Source organism: Nycticebus coucang, chromosome 7 (genome assembly GCF_027406575.1).
Source record: "Nycticebus coucang isolate mNycCou1 chromosome 7, mNycCou1.pri, whole genome shotgun sequence".
Classification (NCBI taxonomy): domain Eukaryota; kingdom Metazoa; phylum Chordata; class Mammalia; order Primates; family Lorisidae; genus Nycticebus; species Nycticebus coucang.
Window position 1 is genome coordinate 98,533,422 of NC_069786.1, and position 21,687 is coordinate 98,555,108.

The following is a 21,687-nucleotide window of genomic DNA, read 5'->3' on the forward strand; positions in this document are numbered from 1 at the left end:
TTGGGGCGGCGCCTGTGGCTCAGTGAGTAGGGCGCCGGCCCCATATGCCGAGGGTGGCAGGTTCAAACCCAGCCCTGGCCAAACTGCAACAAAAAATAGCCGGGCGTTGTAGCGGGCGCCTGTAGTCCCAGCTGCTTGGGAGGCTGAGGCAAGAGAATCGCGTAAGCCCAAGAGTTAGAGGTTGCTGTGAGCCGTGTGACGCCTCGGCACTCTACCCGAGGGCGGTACAGTGAGATTCTGTCTTTACAAAAAAAAAAAAAAATCAGTTAGCTGTAGACACATGAATTCATTTCTAAGCTATTTTGTTCTTTTAAATGCATGTCTCTTTTTATGCCAGTACCATACTGTTTTTATTTACTATAGCTTTGTAGTATATTTCAAAGTCAGGTGGTCTTATACCTCCAGCTTTCTTTTTGTTCAGAATTGCTTTTGCTACGTGGAGTCTTTTGTGTTTCCATATAAATTTTACGGAGCTGTTTCTTCTATTTTTGTGAAGAGACAGGTTCTCACTGTGTTACCCAGCCTGGCCTTAAACTCCTGGGTTCAAGTGATTGTCCCTTCTCAGTCTCCTGAGTAGCTGAGACTATAGATGTACCCATAAACCTGGCTTTTCATTGGTATTTGGTAGGGATTGCATTAAATCTATAGAACGCTTGTTTAGTATGGTTATTTTAACAAGATTAATTTTTCTAATCCATGAACATGAGATATACTTCCATTTTTTAAGTGTCCTCTTCAATTTATTTTATTCATGTTGTATGGTTTTCATTGTTTAATATTTAAGTTAATAAGACAATTTCAGGAAGTGGTGACTGCCATGAACATATGAAAAGGGGATCATGACATAATGATACAGAGAACAGGGCGGGGGCTACTTGGAAAGGCTTCTTGGTGGGGGTAATATTTCAGGGGAAGCTTATGTAATGAGAAGGGGTCAGCCATAGGAAGATACGGGAACAGAGAAAATAGCTAGTGCAAAGCAAGATCCAGGGATAGAGAACAAGGCAGGAATTGCAATCCTCCACCTGAAAAATGGTGATGATCATGAGGAGGAGGAGGAGGAAGAAGAGAGTAGTAATAATAATGTTAAAAAAATGGTCAATGGAATAGTGTAGCCAGTGTCCTAAGTGCTTTACCTGAAATACATTATTTCATTCCCATGGCAGTCTTTGAGATTGGGATTACCACAGTTCCTCCTTAATGCTGAGGCACAGAGAAGTAAGTAACCTGCCTAAAATCACACAATTAGTGAACAATGGAGCCCCAACTGAAAATTGAGTGTACCTCCAAAGGTTATTTTTGCTTCCAGTGATATGTATCACCCACCTCCAGAATGTTCTGGTAAATGCTGTTTGTCCTACCATCCCAGGCTCAAATGCTACCTCCTCCGTGGAGTTTTCTCTCTTCCTTCCAACCAGAAGAAATGCTTCCTCCTCTGTACTTGCAATGGAACTTTGACCTACTTTTCATATGGACTTGGTCATATTCTGCCTCGTATTGTGGACATTGTATTTATGCCATGCTTGATAAATGTGTTATGTCTGTACTCTAAGTGTTTTAAATTCAGGGACTGTGCCACATTTATCTTTGTAACTCTCCCTGAGCCAGTAATGGAGAGGGGATTATTAATGCTACATATTTATCGATTCGAGACCCTCCCTTCCTGGCAGTGATGTGATTATCTGTTATCTTTCTAAGACCTAGGATGTAGTTTTTGCCTTCTGACTGAGAAAATTTTTCCTTTCTGTCTGCAGAAATCAAGACATCTTATCTATCCTCACTGTTGTCAATGATGATGTGAGCCGACAAGCAGATGCACGGGGAACAAAGAAGCAGATGCCCCAGCCTGCTTTCACACTAAGGAAGAAACTAGTATTCCCGGTTCCACAGGGAACACTTCAGTGCTAGAGTTTTCATCGGCTCTTCCACTTGAAAGGAACGTGCACCTTTGTCCTGCAGCCTCCCACCTAGCACAAGAATTGGTGATGGATGGTCAGCTGGTCTCCACCTGATCTTCTAGTGATAGGAAACAACCTTCTTTCAGACACAATCAATTCTGTTTTTTCTTTTCCTTTTGACAAGTCTACATGTTTCTTTTTTTGTGTGTGTGTGTGTTTTTTGGCCGGGGCTGGGTTTGAACCCGCCACCTCCGGCATATGGGACCGGCGCCCTACTCCTTGAGCCACAGGTGCCGCCCCCTTGACAAGTCTTCATGTTAAAAAACTTTCTTTCCTGAAGACTTGAATTGTCCCCCTGGTTTTGAGTGCGTACCCTGATGACAGAATACTTGGCCTTGGCTTACGTTATCTGTGAAAAGCAAAGTGGAACCACATGCATTTAAGGTTCCCTTGAGCTCAAAGAACCACTATTTTTAGCCTAGACCAAGCTTAGATTTCCCCTGTCCAGAGCCCCCCTTTCGCCTCTTGGTTATAGTTCTGTGTCCCCTCTGCACGGAATTGTAGATGGGACAGTGAGGACATTCTGCTTACCTCCCTCTGCTCTCCCCTTTCCTAAGGCTGCTCTTCTGCATATGTAGGAAGTGAAAATTCGGTCCATGCCCAGCTCATTTTCTGTTTTAGTGTAAGCAAAATGTTCATGCATGGGTTGGAGGCAGGTTTGGCTCCAAGAAGATGGTGGCTCAGTGTGAAGAGAGACACATTCGGTTGCTCTGGGAGTGGAGAGAGACTTTACAACCTAATGCCAGATCGTGTATTGGTCAGAATCTTTCTGGAGCTGGTGACAGGACACCAATTCAAACTCACTAAAGCAGAAAAGGGAAGCTATTGTCTCTTTCATGTGGAAACCCATGCATGAGTAGCTCAGGCTTCAGTCAAGCTCGACTCAGGATGAAATCTCACAGAAGCCCCTGTCTCTAGGTTGGATGTTCGCGGGACTGGCAGCCGTGTTGTGTGGATTACAGTCAACAGCCCCCACCTAGTCACTAGGACACTGCTCCTCTGGCCCAGTAGGTGAGGAGAGAGGCTGCCTTAGGGACGAGCTGTTTACAGGGATCACTGAGCTCTCTTTGGCCAAAAGGATGTGTAGCTCTGCCTTGAAGGAGTAGCTCTCTGTGGAAGTGTTGATACTGTTTTTATAGGTTTTAGAGGGGGGAGGAGTTTGAGACAGGGTTTTATTCTCACCCACACTGGAGTGCAGTGGTGTCACCATAGCTCACAGCAATCTCAGACTCTTGGGCTCACGTGATCCTCTTGCCTTAGCCTCCCAAGTTGCTGGGACTGGGAGGAGACAAGATGGCTGGCTGAAGCCAGCTTTCCACAGAGGCTCCTGTTCAGGAGAGTTAAAGGACAAAAATTCAGCAAGTAACCTGGTGGATTTGAGCTGCACTAAGAGAGAAGGTTGTAGAACGCACGTCAACCCCGCTGAGGCGAGCTGTGACCACAAGGACACAAACCAAGTTGCTGGGACTACAGTCACATACCATCACACCTGGCTTATTTTTTCTATTTTTAGTAGAGAGGGAGGCCCTTGCTCAAGCTGGTCTTGAGCTGCTGACCTCAAGTGATCCTCCTGTGTCAACCTCCCAGGGTGCTAGAGCAACTCACTCACAGTCCTGCAGCTAGTCATTGTTTACAGGCCACTGAAGTGAACTGGAAGCCACAGGACATCCTGAATTTCTCCTGGGATGTGCAGGTGCGCATAAAAGATGTCAAAGAATGAAGAAAAATAAGTTTCATGGCAGCACCCACTGCTCAGTGGGTAGGGCACAGGCCACATACACTGAGGCTGGGGGTTTGAACCCAGCCCAGGCCAGCTAAAAACCACAACTGCAATAACAACAAAAATAGCCGGGCATTGTGGCAGGCACCTGTAGTCCCAGCTACTCGGGAGGCCGAGGCAAGAGAATCACTTAAACCCAAGAGTTTGAGGTTGCTGTGAGCTGTGACATTACAGCGCTCTACGGAGGGAGACATAGCGAGACTCTGTGTCAAAAAAAAGAAGATAAACTGTAAAAAAAATTAATGACAAAAAAGAAAAAAAACAAGTTTCAGGGCTGCCTGACTATGTGAAAGCTGAATTCATTTATAATAAATTTGCTATGAGTATTATTCGTAGGAACCCTGTTATAATACAGCTGGGCACTGCCTGGATGAGAATGTAGCTGTACGGAGCAAATACGGCTAATACTTGTATCAGGATGATCTTCTGAAACCATTGTTTATGCAAGTCAAGGCTGACGACTGGTGGCCACAGTCTTTGTCCAGTTGGATATATAAGCCTTTGGCCCTTGAACCTGCTCTCTGCAGGAAGGGTGACAAGGTAGAAAGGAAGAGGCAATAGGTCTGAGAGTCAAAGCCTTGGGTTCCCATTTCACCCCTTGATTCTCCCATTCCATGACACTAAGTCAGGCTAGGTTTTCCAGCCTTTTTTTATTTTGCAGTTTTTGCCTAGGGCTGGGTTTGAACGCCTCACCTCTGGTATATAGGACCAGTGCCCCACTCCTCTGAGCCACAGGTGCCGCCCCCAGCCTTTTATTCATAGAGAAAATGTTAGCTTTGGAAAGATGAAGGGCATTGTGTGTACGTGTACCCGTTTAAATCTAATCAAGTGCAAGTACGTAGCAGGCCTTTGATAGAGTCTTTTGTCAGTAACCTCCACCAAAATAGCTGAGCTTGAGTTCTTTTGTGCCTAATTCCAGCTGACTTTATCAGCAGCCACTCAATGCTAGCATGATGTGTGTCCTCTGAGTGAAGGCTGATTCTTCCCTCGCTGGTTCTTGGAGCAGCAGCAGAAGGCCAGCCTTGGCTCTGAGTTTAGTTGGAGAAAACACTGTTGATGGAATTCCCTTCTTCAGAAACATTTGAAGTTTGATGGTTAAGTTTTGGGCCTATAGTCTTGTTTTCATATTTTTATTTTGCTACAACTCTGTGTTTGTGCAAGAAATTTATTTTTAGAGGTCTCCAGCAAGCACTTTAGGGCTCCTTGCCCATTTGCAATTGTGAATCGGGGGTATGTACAGATACCCAGCATGCAATCACCCTCGACAAGGACACATCACATTTGTTCACGTATGTCCTTCAAGATTATGGAAAATACATTTGTCTGTATTTTGGTGTTCATGTGTATGTGTCTGCATGAATTAGAGTCCAGTACTAGGGGTTTGGTCACAAGTCTTTGGAAATGACTACTGCCAATGGACACCCATTTATGGAGAAAAAGATTAAATGAGGTTCCTATATACAGGGCTCCTATATACAATTTAAATAATTGTAACTATTTTTTTTTTTCTGTAGAGACAGAGTCTCACTTTATGGCCCTCGGTAGAGTGCCGTGGCCTCACACAGCTCACAGCAACCTCCAACTCCTGGGCAGCGATTCTCCTGCCTCAGCCTCCCAAGCAGCTGGGACTACAGGCGCCCGCTACAACGCCCGGCTATTTTTTTTTGGTTGCAGTTTGGCCGGGGCTGGGTTTGAACCTGCCACCCTCGGCATATGGGGCCGGTGCCCCACCGACTGAGCCACAGGCGCCGCCCAATTGTAACTATTTTAAATTGCACATGAACTTTATGGCCACCCTGTGTTTTGCTTGAAGCTACTGGAGAAAGTGTTATGCACATGTTATTCACACGTATTGATTAAAAATGCTTACACTGATGAAAATATCTTTTTCTAGAACCACAGCAGCTGTTGGCCTTGGCTTGAGGGACTCACAGTGGCGGGCAGGTGTGATACATCACATTATTTCCCACCAATGCTCAGGTGACGTTAGACATAGAAGCAGCTGGTACATTGCAGATACTGAGCAATCAGAGCAAGCACTGGTGTGACAACGGTGAGTGCCGCTGCGATGGCAGCCCCTTCTCCGTGACCAAACCAAGTTAGAAGTTTACTTCATTTTACAGGTTTGGGCATTTTTGGTGCCAAACGTGATTTACAAAACCTTCAGGTCAGGTTCTTTCTGAGTGATCTAGGTAAATAGTTCTCACCCTAGAATTCTTGGACCCATAAGTGTTTGTTGTTTGATTTATTCCTACAGTCTATGAGTGCTCCGCTTTAATTTTTAAATGTTTTAATTCTTTCCAGGTGATAATCTTTAACAATTCATAGATAATGCATTCTGAGGGCTTTGTATGTGAGCACTGCCTCAGGATTTGGTGCCCACGGAAAGCAATGAACTTTACTTTGAACTTTGTAGTGCAACATAGGTGGATGTTCGAGGCTGGAGGTCCTCACATTTATTGTTAGGTGCTGTGATTGACCTGTGTGAAGCTTGCTCCAACCCATCTTCTCACTCCGTGACAGATTCCTCCTCCACCATCTCTCACCTCTGCTTCGCTGTTCCAGCAGACAGAGTGAAGCACTAGAATCCTGGTTTTGGGAGCTTCAAAGGACCCTAGTGACCCCACAGTCTAGCTCCTATTGGTGGAGAATTCGTAATCTTTTGTAGCTCCAGACTCAACATCCTGTGTCTCTGAGGCATTTGGTTTCACTTTGGGCAGCTCTTCTTGTTTTTTTTTTTCTCTATTAGATTTGTCTCCTTAGAACCCATCTGAAACTGGGCGGGGCCTGTGGCTCAGTGAGTAGGGTGCCAGCCCCATATGCCGAGGGTGGCACCTGTAGTCCCAGCTACTCAGGAGGCTGAGGCAAGAGAATTGCGTAAGCCCAAGAGTTAGAGGTTGCTGTGAGCCGCGTGACGCCACGGCACTCTACCCGAGGGTAGTACAGTGAGACTCTGTCTCTACAAAAAAAAAAAAAGAACCCATCTGAAACTATTTGTTCCCATTCTAAACTCTGAAGTCCTGCCAAATTGTCCTTGGGTGTGGTATCTACTTTGTATGTGACAAATCGTGTAACTTTTTTCCTGGTAGAGTCTGGGTTTTGTTGAAAATCTGCAGTTTGCTCTTAAGGATGTGGTAAGAATGTAGCAACACATTTGTTATCTTTGAGCAGGAGCTAAATTTTTAATTTTTTAAAAATGGAACCCTTTACAAATTTTTTTAAAATGAGATACTTTTTAAAAAACCAGTAGGGGAAATTCCCTACTTAACACACGACTCAGGTTTGTACTGCCAAATGAATCATGCTTTATTTATTTATTTATTTTTGAGACAGAGTCTCACTTTGTCGCCCTCGGTAGAGTGCCATTAAGTCACAGCTCACAGCAACCTCAAACTCTTGGTTCAAGCAATCCCCTGCCTCAGCCTACAAAATAGCTGAAACTACAGGTACCTGCCACAATGTTGGGCTGATTTTTCTATTTTTAGTAGAGACAGGGTCTCACTCTTGCCTAGGCTGGTCTTGAACTCCTGAACTGAAATCATCCTCCTGCCTCAGCCTCCCACAGTGCTAGGATTACAGTTGAGCCACTGCCCAACTCAAATGTAACCTACACACACATATACATGTATATTTAAAAACAGGTATTTCTTGAAGGAAAGTGCATACAGTATGGAACGTATCTCTCATTTGGTCTCATTTTAAATGATTCTGGGAAATACTGGTATAATTCTAGAATGGCAATAACTATGACCTTTGTGGACTGGATTCTTGTAAATAGTAGGGATTGACTTACTAATGAATAAAGTGTTTTTTTCAACTTTTTTTTTTTACCTTTGAGTAAGAGTCTTGATTTTATCTCATAACCCTTTTTTGATTACATAATCATGTATACTCGTTGTGGAATATTTGGGAAATACAAGAACACAAAAGAAGACCACGTTCGCTCATCACTCCATTCTGGTGTGTGTGTGCCTGTTATTTCACTCTGCACCTGTCCCAGAGCCTCCCCACACCCTTGCAGGGAGCTGAGCCTCCACGTGACCCAGTTGTGCCTCCACTATACTCCATTACTACTAACGTCTTCCACCCACGTCTCAGCCGCCCCCCGACAACCATCTCCAGTCATTCCCTTCTGCTAGGACGCTCCCTGCAGATACCCATGCTGGGGCCTCCAGTTGGCTGATTGCCCCATCTACCCTCTTTCCAGCATCAACCCCACCCCTCTCGCCCTCCTTACCAGGCTTAGGCATCATTCAGCTCACTCTTCTTCAGCACTGCCCTCAACACCTGGGCCTTTTCCTCAGTCCTACACGGGTGACAGAATCCCAACTCCATCCATCCATCCAACATGTCCAGCTACTCCGAGTTTGTACTGGAACTCCTAGATGTGGCTGCTGTGAAAACAGTGTCTGGCCACACACTCCAGTAGGCTCTCAGTGCTTTTGGCGCTGCTGGGAGGTTTCCCTAGCTGTGTCACCCTTTTACTCTCTCAGACTGGTTCACACCTTTGTCTCCTCAGACCTCTAATGCTGCCCGTGCTTCTTGGATGGTCTTGTTCTTTTCACTAAGGGGAGTGATCAGAAGACATTTCCACCTGCCACTGCCGAGCCTGTCGTCTTTCCTCTGTCTGGACCTTCCTTGCTGCTTTTTCTCTGTGAGTGAGCCTGCCCCACTCTCAAAAGCCAAGTGCTCCTCTTAGGTAGGGGCCACCCGTGTCACTTACTCAAAGGCATCCCTCCTGCAGCACCCTTTTTTTCCGGCTTTCTCAATATTCCTCTCCCTCCCAGACCTTTCCCCCTGGCGCATAAAATGTGCTACAGCTTTTCTCTTAAAAACAAGACAAAAACAAAAAAGGGGTTTTCTGAGCACCCCAAATGCCTATTTTCCATGGGGTGCTCAGAAACAGACCCTGAGAGGAGGATTCAGGTGCAGGTGATTTGTTCAGGACAGGGAAGGGGGCAAGGTCCTGTACCTGTTTTCTGAGTGGGCCTGGCCAGAGGCCCATGGAGCTAAAATTACATCCGTCTGGGCTGGGTGCCTGTGGCTCAAGCAGGTAAGGCACCAGCCACATACACCTGAGCTGGCGGGTTTGAATCAGCCAGGGCCTGCCAAACAACAAAGATGGCTGCAACCAAAAAACAGTCAGGCGTTGTGGCGGGCGCCTGTAGTCCCAGCTACTTGGAAGGCAGAGGCAGGAGAATCGCTTCAGCCCAGGAGTTAGAGGTTGCTGTGAGCTGTGATGGCACAGCACTGTACCCAGGGCGATAGCTTGAGGCTCTGTCTCAAAAAAATATATAAAAATAAAAACAAAGGGTGGTGCCTGTGGCTCAAGGAGTAGGGCGCCGGCCCCATATACTGGAGGTGGCGGGTTCAAACCCAGACCTGGCCAAAAACTGCAAAAAAGAAAAAATGAATAACAATAATAATTATAATAAATAAAAGGAAGTTTCTTAAAAAAAAATAAAATAAAATAAAATAAAATGACATCCATCTGGCTCAACTAGAGGCAAAGGAGCTGGGAATTCCTGCTTCCTCACCCCTCTGCCCTTGATCACAACTGCCCAGTGGGGCACCGCCAGGCCCTTCTGTGGCCTGTGGGCAGCACCCCACATATCCTCCCGCACACAAATGTAAGATTAGCTTTCCAAAGCAAAAACTTCCACAGGGGGTGGGGGGATGGAAAGAGGAGGAGGAGGGGAGGTTTGGCGGCAGCCCTGTGTCCCTCTGGACCCCACAGCACATCTCATCTTCTCACTCACACCTATCCCCAGGCCCCTCCCAACATTTGCTGGGTCTCAGGCAAGAGTAAAACTGGAGCCCTGGAAACCATTCATACAAATGTAAATATCCGATAAACGGGTAAATAGATATGGTAATACGTCCTACTCTTCTACTACCTCTTTGGAATATGTGACCAGCCAGAAGAGGAGAATTTATAATTTTTGTGGTGCGCAGAGTGTTTGCCCCTGGTCACAACCTGTTCCTTCTTCTTCCCACCCCTAGCTCCTTCTAGATTACCTGGAGTCCTAAGGAATGCATAAGAACATGGGAAATGTCACGCTTAGTCTCATCAGAGTGTCCTTAAGCCCACAAATTTGTGGAAGGATTCTCTTATGTTCTCCACATAAAAATTTAGAGATATTTCCTGCAATATCCCACCTGTTTCCTTAATAACCCCCTATGGATCTATTATTTGTGAATTTATTTAAGCAGAAACACTCTCTCAATTATTATTTTATTTTTATTTTTTAAAATTTTTTCTTCTTGATTATTTTATTTTTGTGGTTTGTTTTTTTTCTTTGGCCGGGGCTGGGTTTGAACCCGCCACCTCCGGCATATGGGACCTGCGCCCTACTCCTTGAGCCACAGGAGCCACCCATCTTGATTATTTTAAAACTTCAAAAATGAGGCTGGGTGTGGTGGCTCATGTCTGTAATCCTAGCATTCTGGGAGGCCCAGGTGGGTAGACTGCTTAAGCTTAGGACTTGGAGGCTAGCCTGAGCAACAGGAAGACCCCATCTCTACTCAAAATAGAAAAATTAAGATCAGGCTCGGTGACTCATGCCTGTAATCCTAGCACTGTGGGAGGCCGAGGTGGATGGATTGCCTGAACTCATGAGTTTGAGATCAGAGTGAGCCAGACCAAGACCCCATCCCTAAAAATAGCTGAGCATTGTGGTGGGTGCCTGTAGTCACAGCTACTTGGGAGGCTGAGGCAAGAGGATTGCTTGAACCCAAGAGTTTGAGGTTGCTGTAAGCTGTGATGCCACAGCACTCTACCAAGGGTGACAAAGGGAGACTCTGTCTCAAAAAAAGAAAATAATAATAATAATTAAAAAACAGAAAAATTAGCCAGGCATTGTGGCTGGTGGCTGTAGTCCCAGTTACTCAGGAGGCTGAGACAAGAGGATCACTTGATCCCAGGAGTTTGAGGTTGCTGTAACCTAGGTTGATGACACAGCACTGTAGCCCGGGCAACAGATTGAGGCACTGTCTCAAAACAAACAAAACATCAAAGGGCGGCACCTGTGGCTCAGTGATCAGGGTGCCGGCCCCATATACCGAGGGTGGCGGGTTCAAACCCAGACCCGGCCAAACTGCAACAAAAAAATAGCCGGGCGTTGTGGTGGGCGCCTGTAATCCCAGCTGCTCGGGAGGCTGAGGCAGGAGAATGGCCTAAGCCCAGGAGTTGGAGGTTGCTGTGAGCTGTGTGACGCCATGGCACTCTACCGAGGGCCATAAAGTGAAACTCTGTCTCTACAAAAAAAAAAAAACATCAAAAATGACATTAAAAAAACTGGCAATGAGCCACAAACTGGCAAACAGTATTTATCTGAAGCATTATGTAACTAACAAAGGATATGTATACATATATATATATAAAAGGAAATACAAAGACTATATATAAAATCTCCCACAAATCCATAAAAATTAAGCAATCCAGCTAAATGAACGAAATATATGAACAAGGAATTAAAAGGAAAGGAAATATGAATGAGCAATAAACATATAAAAACATAATCTCCTTGGTAATCAGAGAATTGAAAGAACAAAGCTACAATGAGATATCATTTCATACTCATCATATTAACAACATTTAAAAATCTGTTAGCACTGGGCAGCACCTGCGGCTCAAAGGAGTAGGGTGCCAGCCCCATATGCTGGAGGTGGCGGGTTCAAACCCAGCCCCAGCCAAAAACAAAATCTGTTAGTACTAAGTATGGGTGACGATATGGAAACAAGAAATTCTATTACACTGTTTGGAGAGATGTAAACTGAGACAATCTCTTTAAAGAACAATTTACAATATCTATCAATGTTGGACCCTTGCACGCAGTATGATCTAGCAATTGCAAATCCATTTTGGATCTATGTCTCAAAAGAAACTCTTGAACATGTGCAGGAGATGTGCAGGAGAGTTTTTAGAGTGGGTTGGGTGGGGGGAGCAATCTTTTTTTTCTGCAAAAAGCTTTATTTCCAGGCCAACTATAGTGGCTCACGCCTGTAATCCTAGCACTTTGGGAGCTGAGGGTGTGGATTGCTTGAGCTCAGGAGTTTGAGACCAGCCTAAGCAAGAGCGAGACCTTTGTCTCTATTGAAAATAGAAAAACTGGGGCGGCGCCTGTGGCTCAGTGAGTAGGGCGCCGGCCCCATATGCCGAGGGTGGCGGGTTCAAACCCAGCCCCGGCCAAACTGCAACAAAAAAATAGCCGGGCGTTGTGGCGGGCGCCTGTAGTCCCAGCTGCTCGGGAGGCTGAGGCAAGAGAATCGCGTAAGCCCAGGAGTTAGAGGTTGCTGTGAGCCGTGTGACGCCATGGCACTCTACCCGAGGGCGGTACAGTGAGACTCTGTCTCTACAAAAAAAAAGAAAAAAAAAAAAAAGAAAATAGAAAAACTGGCTCAGCGCCTATGGCTCAAGTGGCTAAGGCGCCAGCCACATACACCTGAGCTGTCAGGTTCAAATCCAGCCCGGGCCCGCCAAACAACAATGATGGCTGCAACCAAAAAATAGCTGGGCATTGTGGCGGGTGCCTGTAGTCCCAGCTACTTGGGATGCAGAGGCAGGAGAATCCCTTGAGCCCAGGAGTTGGAGGTTGCTGTGAGCTGTGATGCCACAGCACCCTACCCAGGGCAACAGCTTGAGTCTCTGTCTCAAAAAAAAAGAAAATAGAAAAACTAGCCAGCCATTGTGGCTGGCACCTCTCGTGCCAGCTACTTGGGTGGCTGAGGCAAGAGGATCACTTGCACCCAAGAGATTGAGGTTGCTGTGAGCTATGACACCACAGCGTTCTACTGAGAGTAACAAAATGAGACTGTGTCTCAAAAAAATGAAAAAAATAAAAAAGCTTTATTTCCATTTGGTCCAAGGCTTGGGAGAGGACTCCAGGGTGATTAAAAAGCTGCCTAATGGTTGTAGGGAGAGGCTGAGGCAGAAGTCTTGATAGTTTGAGCCAGGCTCCTTAGAGGTGGCTGGGCTTGGCAGGCTCCTGGCTGTGCTTGAGAGTGAGCCTTTTGAAGAGATACTTGCCCAGCCAGCCTGTGGAGGTTGCAGGTGGTTGTCCCATCTTGAATTTCACTTTTGATTCTCAGGAAGCCACAGGGATGGGGGTGTCTGTGTAGGCAGACCCCAGGGCATGAAGATCCAAAAGAGCCTGGTTCAGGTTCTTTTCTGGGCCATGGCAGTGTCCCTCGCATCCAGGGTTGGACCCCATTCATCTTGAATGGTTTCTGTATATTCTGGAAGACAGTATAGCTGCCACACTGGTTCTCCTCAACCAATTTGTGGAAGAAGTGGTCCTTGCTTTTCAGAGCCACATCATCATGTGGCAACAGCAGCTCAGGAGGCCCGCAGATGTAAACTGAGCAGGTGGTCGATGGCTGCCTCCACCTTGGTGCAATAATTCTGACCAATCTGGGAACTCATGGTTGGTCAGCAATAAGGAGCTAACTACAAAAAATGGTGTTAGCTGGTTCCAGAAATATAAGATGTCTATGAAGATGGTCCTGGAGATTGCAAGTGGAGAGAGGTCAGAGAGCTGTCGGGGGCTGGAAGAAAGCAAGTTCCTGGGTCTGTTCCATTCAAATTCTTGGGGTTGAAGGAAGACACAGATCTATGGGACCACCAATGCCCTGAAACAACCTAAACAACTAAATACCTGTATTCAGCAAAGGGAGCTTAGATAAATGGTAGGATAGTCATATAAAGTAAGACTACCAAATAGTGAAACAAAAGCAACTAGAATTAGTAAGTTGATGCATATGAAATTGCCACTCTTCTAGACCTGAAAATAACCAGATTATCAGCAATTTCATATGGTTCAAATACATGTATCAGAAACATAAGGCTGAGCAAACAAAATAGTACATATAATATGACATGATTTAATTTATACAGTGTTAACAACCCATGTGAGTCCTATATCTTGCTTATGAATTCATATGCGTATTGTACAAATATAAAGATCCATGACAGTGATAAACAGGGAGCTTAGTGTAGTGGTGGCCTGGAATGGAGTTGGGGTTTGGGGACAGAGGGACGAAAAGAGGAGGAAGTACTGGGGCTTCAGATGCATCAGTCATATCTTACTCTTTTTTTTCTTTTTTGAGATAGAGCCTCAAGTTGTCGGCCTGGGTAGAGTGCTGTGGCATCACAGCTCACAGCAACCTCCAACTCCTGAGCTCAAGTGATTCTCCTGCCTCCACCTCCCAAGTAGCTGGGACTACAGGCGCCCGCCACAACGCCTGGCTATTTTTTGTTGCAGCCGTCATTGTTTGGTGGACCTGGGCTGGATTCAAACCTGCTAGCTCAGGTGTATGTGGCTGGCACCTTAGCCGCTTGAGCCACAGGCGCCGAGCCCATATCTTATTTCCTCAGCCGAGTGCTGAATGTGTGAGTATTCTCTTTCTTCTTCTTCTTCTTTTTTTTTTAATTAAGTCAAATACACATAGTTCATGAATACATTTATGCATATGTGGGGTACAATGTATTGATTTTTTTTTACACACAATCTGACGTGGTTAGAGCAAACCAGTCAACATAGCTTTCACCTCATTTACTTGATTATTGTGCTAAGACATTTATGTTCTACACTTGACTGATTTGACCTGTACCCTTGTTATATGCTCCATACCCTCCCTCTATCAAACCTCCCCCTTCTCCTCCACTCCATTTCTCTCCTTCGTATTGGGCTATAGTTGTGTTCTATCTTTCATAAGAAAGTGTGAGTAAATGTGAGTAGGTTTCACAGCAGTACTGAGTACATTGAAGACTTTTTCCTCCATTCTTGAGATGCTTTACTCAGGAGAATATGTTGCAGATCCCTCCATGTAAACATAAAACAGGTAAAGGCTCCATATATATACATATTTTTTTTTGTAGAGACAGAGTCTCACTTTATGGCCCTCGGTAGAGTGCCGTGGCCTCACACAGCTCACAGCAATCTCCAACTCCTGGGCTTAAGCGATTCTCTTGCCTCAGCCTCCCAAGTAGCTGGGACTACAGGCGCCCGCCACAACGCCTGGCTATTTTTTGGTTGCAGTTTGGCCGGGGCTGGGTTTGAACCCGCCACCCTCGATATATGGGGCCAGTGCCCTACCGACTGAGCCACAGGCGCCGCCGGCTCCATATTTTTTTAAGGCTGCATAGTGTTCCATGGTATACAAACATCACAATTCATTATTCCATTCATGGGTCAATGTGTCGTGCGTGGTGCCGTTCCGCAGAGATTAAGACCTGACCCCAAGTCATGGGGGTGCTTCCTTTGTCCGAGGCAGCAGGGATCGTCTTTCCTTCCGTGTTGCTGCCAGTTTTAGTCCATTTAAGCAGGACATCATTTGTTTCTCCAAGTTCTGGGTGTGTGTCCGAGGGGCCATGTTGGAGTTTCAAGTTTTTATCTGGAACCCAAAGTTTAGTATTTCCTGTAGAAATATAAGCATAGCCTCTTAATTGTCTTAAGTGCTGTCTTCCTTTTAATATTATAAAGGCCATTTTTTTTGTATGTAGGTTTCCATCCTTTTGGATGCTTTATTAGGTAAAAAGCACCATTCAACAAAGGCTGTCTCTTGCAGAATCAGTCCTTAAACTGACAACTGCTCGAACAGAGAATCGATCCCAAGGAAGTGGGCCCATGCTGCTCTCGCGAAGCTCATCCTGATTGCTGCACCAAAGTGTTGTGCAAACGTTGCGTGGTGCAGTGCCGCAGAGATTAAGACCTGCAATGAAATTGTATGGTGAATAAGGAAGGCTGTAGCTCTCCCATGGCATGCAGCCTCTCTTTCTTCTTAAATCTTTTTTTTTTTTTTTTGTAGTTTTTGGCTGGAGCTGGGTTTGAACCCACCACCTCCAGCATATGGGGCTGGCACCCTACTCCTTTGAGCCACAGGCACTGCCCCTTAAATCTTTTTTTTCTGAGGGCAGGTGTGGTGGCTCAGTCCCGTAGTCTTAGCACTCTGGGAGACAGAAGCAGGTGGATTGCCTGAGCTCAGGAGTTCAAGACCAGCCTAAGCAAGAGCAAAACTTCTGTCTCTACTAAAAATAAAAATTAGCTGGGTGTTGTGGCAGGTGCCTGCAGTCCCAGATGCTCAGGAGGCTAAGGCAAGAGGATCATTGAGTCCTGGAGTTTGAGGTTGCTGTGAGCTATGACACGACGGCACTCTACCCAGGGCCACAGAGTGAGAAAAAAAAGGAAGACTCTATCTCAAAAAAAAAAAGAAATATTTTTTCTGTGTTGATGCCAGTTAATGTAATTTGGCCGCCAGATTGGATGATTTCTTGGCTTGTTGCATTGTTGACTACCTGGCTTGGTAGGGTATAGAGGGTGGTTTTGCCCTCTTATTTGAGACAGGGTATGTTTATCCAACCCAGTACCTATATATATTTTTGGTGGTGGTTATTTCTATAGTAGAAATATAAATAGTACTGCCAAGGGGAAATGACAATTCCTGAGCCATTCTTTTTTTTCGAGATAGTCTAAGTCACTGTGAGGTTGAATGCCATGGTGTCATAGCTCACAGCAACCTCAAAATCTTGGGCTCAAGCGATCCTCTTGCCTAAGCCTCCTGAGTAGTTGGGACTACAGGCACGCATCATGACCCCTGGCTAGTTCTTCTATTTTTAGTAGAGACAGGGGTCTCTCTTTGCTCATGCTGGTCTCCAACTCCTGAGCTCAATCTGCCTGCCTTGGCGTCCAGAGTGCTGGGATTACAAGTGTGAGCCACTGCGCCAGCCCCTGAGCCGTTCTTGTTACAATAATCGTTCCAGACATCCGGGAGCAGGAAGTAAGCCTGGAAACAGGAAACTCCCTTGTGGTGCTTCTGAGGGGGTGAGTCAAGCAGACTCAGCTATCTCATCTGTGACAGTCCCCTAACTACTACCGACTTTCTCAGCTCACCTCAGAAGCTCAGTGCTCTGTCAGAGTAGGCCGCTATTTCACCATTTGAAAAACCTTCAAGAAGATGCTTAAAAAACTCCAAAACGATCCTTCCACGAGGGCTAGGGGAATATCTGAGTAAGAATCCTCACCCCCAACCCATGCCTTCCTGAGTCCACAGTGTGGCCAAACTGGGAGGAACGGGAGCCGGTTGTGGCTTGGGGCTTCTTGCTTCTGCCAAGTCGGAACCTGAGTCCTGTTGCTGCTGCTGAATACGAGGACCCCACGAGAGTGACAGAGAGGTGTTACTGTTCCCATTTTACAAATCAGAAAATCAAGACTCAGAGCAGCTAAGTAATAAACAAGGTCGCACTGCTAGAAAGTGGGAGGAACGAGATGCAAACTCTCTCTCCGTCCAGCTGCCTGCCCTTCCTATCTGCACTGTATTACTGTTTTGAAAAAAAAAATTTCCTGAGGGATAGAGGCCGGCCTATGCAGCTTAATTCATACCGCAGCCCAGTCCTGGAGACATGAAGGATGAGCCAGCGACAGTTTCAGGCCTGTAAGAAATGGGCATGGCTAGGCTGAAGATTGTGAACAAAGATAAAACTAGACGGTTCCATTACTGACAACAAAGGTGAGTCATTCTGCCAGTAAAGGAGTACAGTTGTACTATCCAGAAGCTAGGCCAATGTCCACACTGCCTGGGCCCCTGGCACTGATTCCCTGAATCCAGGGTCCCTGCGTGTGACTCACTCAGCCAAGTTCCCCCTTTATTGTTCTTTGTATACAGTAGGAGGTGAAGTTTCTGGAAAGGATAATGAAACTAAATCAGGGTTAGAAGAGAGCAGTGTGGGGCACTGAGCAGACTCAGATCTCTCAGTTACTTCCCTTCCCATGGCCACTTCTGCAGACACCTCGCCCCCCAAGCAGAGGTGGTGCAGTGTTTTCTAGTCCTTTCCAGAAGGCGAGTCCTCTGCCTACTCACCAGCTGCAATGCCCTGAAGCAATACCGAAACTGGCCCCTCTAGGGCACCACCTTCCTGTCTTGGGGCCGCAGAATTGAGACACCTGAACTTGGTACTCTTCTGCTCTCTTAACTATCCACACCTTTGTTTCATGCGTATTCATGTATCTCTCTCTCTCTCTCTCACTACATGGTAAATATGTTCCTGGAATTCTCATCTTCTTTATTTAGAAATACAATATAAGCAGGTGGTTAAACAATTCAAACAGTACAAAAGATTGCACAGGAAAAAGTGAATTTCACCTTATCCCCTAAACCTCCAGTTCCTTCTGTGGAGGTAAATATTACTTCCAATATTTTGAATACACTTTCAGAGATATTTTATTCCTATATAAGTGCAATGTCTTCCCCCCACTTCACGTGCTGCCAATGCTACCAGACTGTTCTGCACAGGGGTTATCTAACTGAATGTATCTTGGAGACTGTTCCATAGCATAGCATACAGACCTCCTTGATCTGTAAGTTTTCACCACTGCTAGAAGACCATTGTATCCATGAATCATCCATGAATCACCCATCCCCTACTGATGGGCACTGAGGTCTTGCAAACTTCGTAAGGGTAGAAACAATATCACACCCAGCTTTTGTTTCCTACACTATAACCCAAGACAGTGATTTGCAGAAAGGGATGAGCCAGACTATTTAAAAATTAAAACACAAACACAAAGCACAAACACAATTCTTGAACTGGGGGTGGCGCTTAGTCATTCTGAGTTCTGACATCTGCTGCTTTGTAGCACTAAAGATGTGCTAGTTCCTGTTAAGCTTCCTACTGGTCACACCACCAACCAACGCATACTAAGCTCCGCTGTGTATCAGGTATGCAGGGATGTAAGACATTTTTCTCTCTTCTAGGAAATGAGAGGAGCTGTCCTTCTTTGGCAAAGGTGACATAACAAAATAACCAAGAAAAAATGGATTAAAAGAAAAAGTTTAGGGCGGCGCCTGTGGCTCAAGGTAGTAGGGCACTGGCCCCATATACCAGAGGTGCCAGGTTCAAACCCGGCCCTGGCCAAAAACTGCGGGAAAAAAAAGAAAAAGAAAAAAGAAAAAGTTTAGGGCAATTGGCTTTCCACCTGCAAGAAAGTAAAGTTAGAGGCCTTCATCGGGCCATGCACACAAACACAAAATTCCAAATGGTTTAAAGATATAAATGTTAAAAGTAGAAAGGTATTAAGAGAAAATACAGAAAATAAAGAACCAGCAAAACTATCCCTAAGCAAGACCTATAACCCAGAAATCATAAAGGAAAAAGTTGATAAATCTGACTACACAAAAATGTAAAACTTCTGTATAATCTAAGACACAAAAAAATGCATCAGAAGACATATGGTGAAGTTTTAAAATATAAACAAGTTTTGGAGAAGGATGGTGGTGGTGGTTGTACAACTAAAAATATTAATGTGATTGGTGACACTGAACTATACACTTAAAAATTGTGAAAATGGTAGATTTTACTGTATGGATATTTTATCACAATAAAGAAGACACGCAATGAATCAGGAGAGAATATTTGCTACATAAGTATCTAAAGATGAAGGCCCCTAATAAATTGTAAAACTAAACATACTTTTAGGAATGAACCAACAAGGAACCAACAAGGAATTTCCATGACTCAGAAAAAAAATATGACAACAAAGTCCAACTAAAAAATGAATTAAGGATATGAACAAGTGTTTCCCTGAAGAGAGAAAAATGGACAATGAAGTTATGAAATGATGTTCAATCTCCTTAGTAATTGCACAAAAGATATTACCGCTAAGATTTGTAATGTTAAAGAAGAAAAAATTGGCAAGGCTGTGGGAAGTGGGCACTTTTATGTACCGTTGTTGGAAATACAAATTGGTGCAGCCTTACAGAAGAGCAATTTCACAGGATTTTTCCGAAAATTTAATTGCACAACTCTATGATAGCACATCATTCTTCCAGAAATTCTTTTGTCAGAAATAGTGAGGTGGATAAAAACACATGCTCTCTACGCACAGTGTATAATAGTCTCAAACTGGAGACTACACACATCCCTTTATACAGGGGAATGGCTAAATAAATTTTATAAGCTATTCCTAAAACTAGGAATGAATTAAAAGAATGGACTGGGACTATATATGTTTCAGTTAGGGTCCAGTTAGGGATGGAACCACACCAGGAATTTGAAAATTTATTGGCTTTATTAACTTGTAAAAGAAGGCTTAAAGGTCCAAGGGCATGCTAAGGAATACAGGAGCAGCGAACGTGGCCAAGCAGCTGCTCTAACACCTCCAGGGCTGAGGCGGGGTTCGCAGGGAAGGAACAGGCTGGAAAGACACCACCCACCCACCCCCGGCTGAGAATCAGAACACGTCGGCAGTCAGCAAGTGGGGGCTGGTGAGCAGGAAGCTGCCCACTGCGCGGGGCGAAGCGGGGAGGCGGTGCTGCCACGATTCCCTGACCGGGAACAACACGCAGCTTTCGGGTCTTCCAAAAGCTGCCGGCCGCCCAGCGGTAGGAGTGGGAAGTAAAGCAGCAGGCCCAGGAAGAGAAACCCGTCTCTGCCAGTCCCGCACTGTCCCTCCAACGCCCCCTACTGACGAATCCTGAGACCGCGCCAGTGGCAAAGATCTTTCTGTAGGATGTCATCAAGGCCCACAAAGATGAGAGAGGATTGCAGCTCAGAGGCACTGCCATGGTTGCTGTTGGCGCTATGTGATTACACCTGATATGTGTGTACATACATTATAACAATATTTGTTCACATTTATTATGTATTCACTCTACATGCCAGGAGCTGTTGTATTTGGCATGTGTTAACCATTTGATTATTACAATAACCCTCAAATGCAGGAATTATTATTATCTCTGCTTTTTGAATGAGGAATCAGAAGCACTGAGATGTAGATCTGCCCCAGGTCACACAGGCTAGTAAGTGGCTTATAGGCCTAGAAAAAAGCCTGAAAAAAATCAAAAGGCTAACAGTGGTGACCTCAAGGAAGCATTGAAGAGGCCATGGGAGAGGTTTTTCACTTTTTAATCAGTTCTTCAAATAAATAAATAAATAGAGTAACACAACTACTGCTTTTTAATATTATTTCTGTATGTATGGGTTTTTTTTTTTTTTTTACATTTTTCAAAGAAGAAATTAAAATAATTTATGAACGACAACTCACAGGGCCAGGCAGTAAGAAACAAGTCTCTGAGAAATGAGAGACTTTCGGGTGTGTCCAGCAGTGACTAAAGGGCACTCCCCACAGGCAGTGGTGTGGCCAGAGCAAAGGTTGGAGGGCTGCTGATTTCGGTGGCCAGGTGTTTCTGAAGACTAGTTACTTTACTGAGCTCCGGCCTGCCCCCCACTCCAACGGCTTCAGGAAGGAGGTGGCCCATAGCTGCCTGGGGAATAGCAGGCAAGGGCATTAGCTGGTATGGAGCACCCGCTGCCTGTGAGATAATTCATGTAAGCACTGGATGTATTGCTTTTCTCAATCCTGGAAGCAGGCTTATTAAGTATTCATTTTCCACATGAAGAGGCAGAGGCTCAGTGAAGCAAAAGAAGGTAGCAGATTCCTCAGCAAGTGAGAAGTAGAGCTAGAATTCAAATCCAGATCTGTCTGATCCTAAACTCCCAAGCTGGCCACACCATGCTGCTTTCCAGATAGTGAAAGCCTGGTGTTGCCTTTCCCCAACTGGCTGCTTCTGGAAGGCTGCCCCTGCTGGCTGATAGCAACTTTAGTTGCTGTGGGCTGTGTGTGGGCTGCTGGTCAAGACATCCATAAAGGGACGGCCCAGCTCAAGGTGCTGACATTGGCTTCTGCTGATCATCATTCCTCTTCTTTCCAGGAACAGTGCCAGGCCATGTGGCCTGGGTGTCAGCAGCCCGAACACCCAGGTCTTGGGAATTTCCAGAGGTCTGGTGGAAGAGAAGTGGTTCCCACCACTCCCGTGCTCTGTCTGGATACCAGTGGGCTGACTGGTGCAGATGGCAGTTGGGACTTACCAGCCCCCACACCCCCCGTGGTTATTATTAGTCCATTATTGCTGCCTGCAGGCTGAGTATGTGTGGACGGAGGCAGTATTTAGCCA

At 45.4% G+C, this 21,687-nt stretch overlaps 1 protein-coding gene across 3 annotated transcripts in view; it reads left to right on the forward strand.

Annotated features, from left to right (window-relative positions):
• Positions 1 to 5,386, forward strand: part of CASP10 (caspase 10) — a 45,795-nt gene extending 40,409 nt beyond the window's left edge. For 2 of the 3 annotated variants that reach the window (XM_053596646.1, XM_053596647.1), the window contains one exon: positions 1,755 to 5,385. In XM_053596646.1, coding sequence (XP_053452621.1) covers positions 1,755 to 1,908 — 154 coding nt within the window. In that variant the 3' untranslated portion in view covers positions 1,909 to 5,385. Of the gene's footprint in view, positions 1 to 1,754 lie in introns of all 3 variants that reach the window. The other variant, XM_053596648.1, reaches the window with a different exon arrangement.
• Positions 5,387 to 21,687: the final 16,301 nt, after the last annotated feature.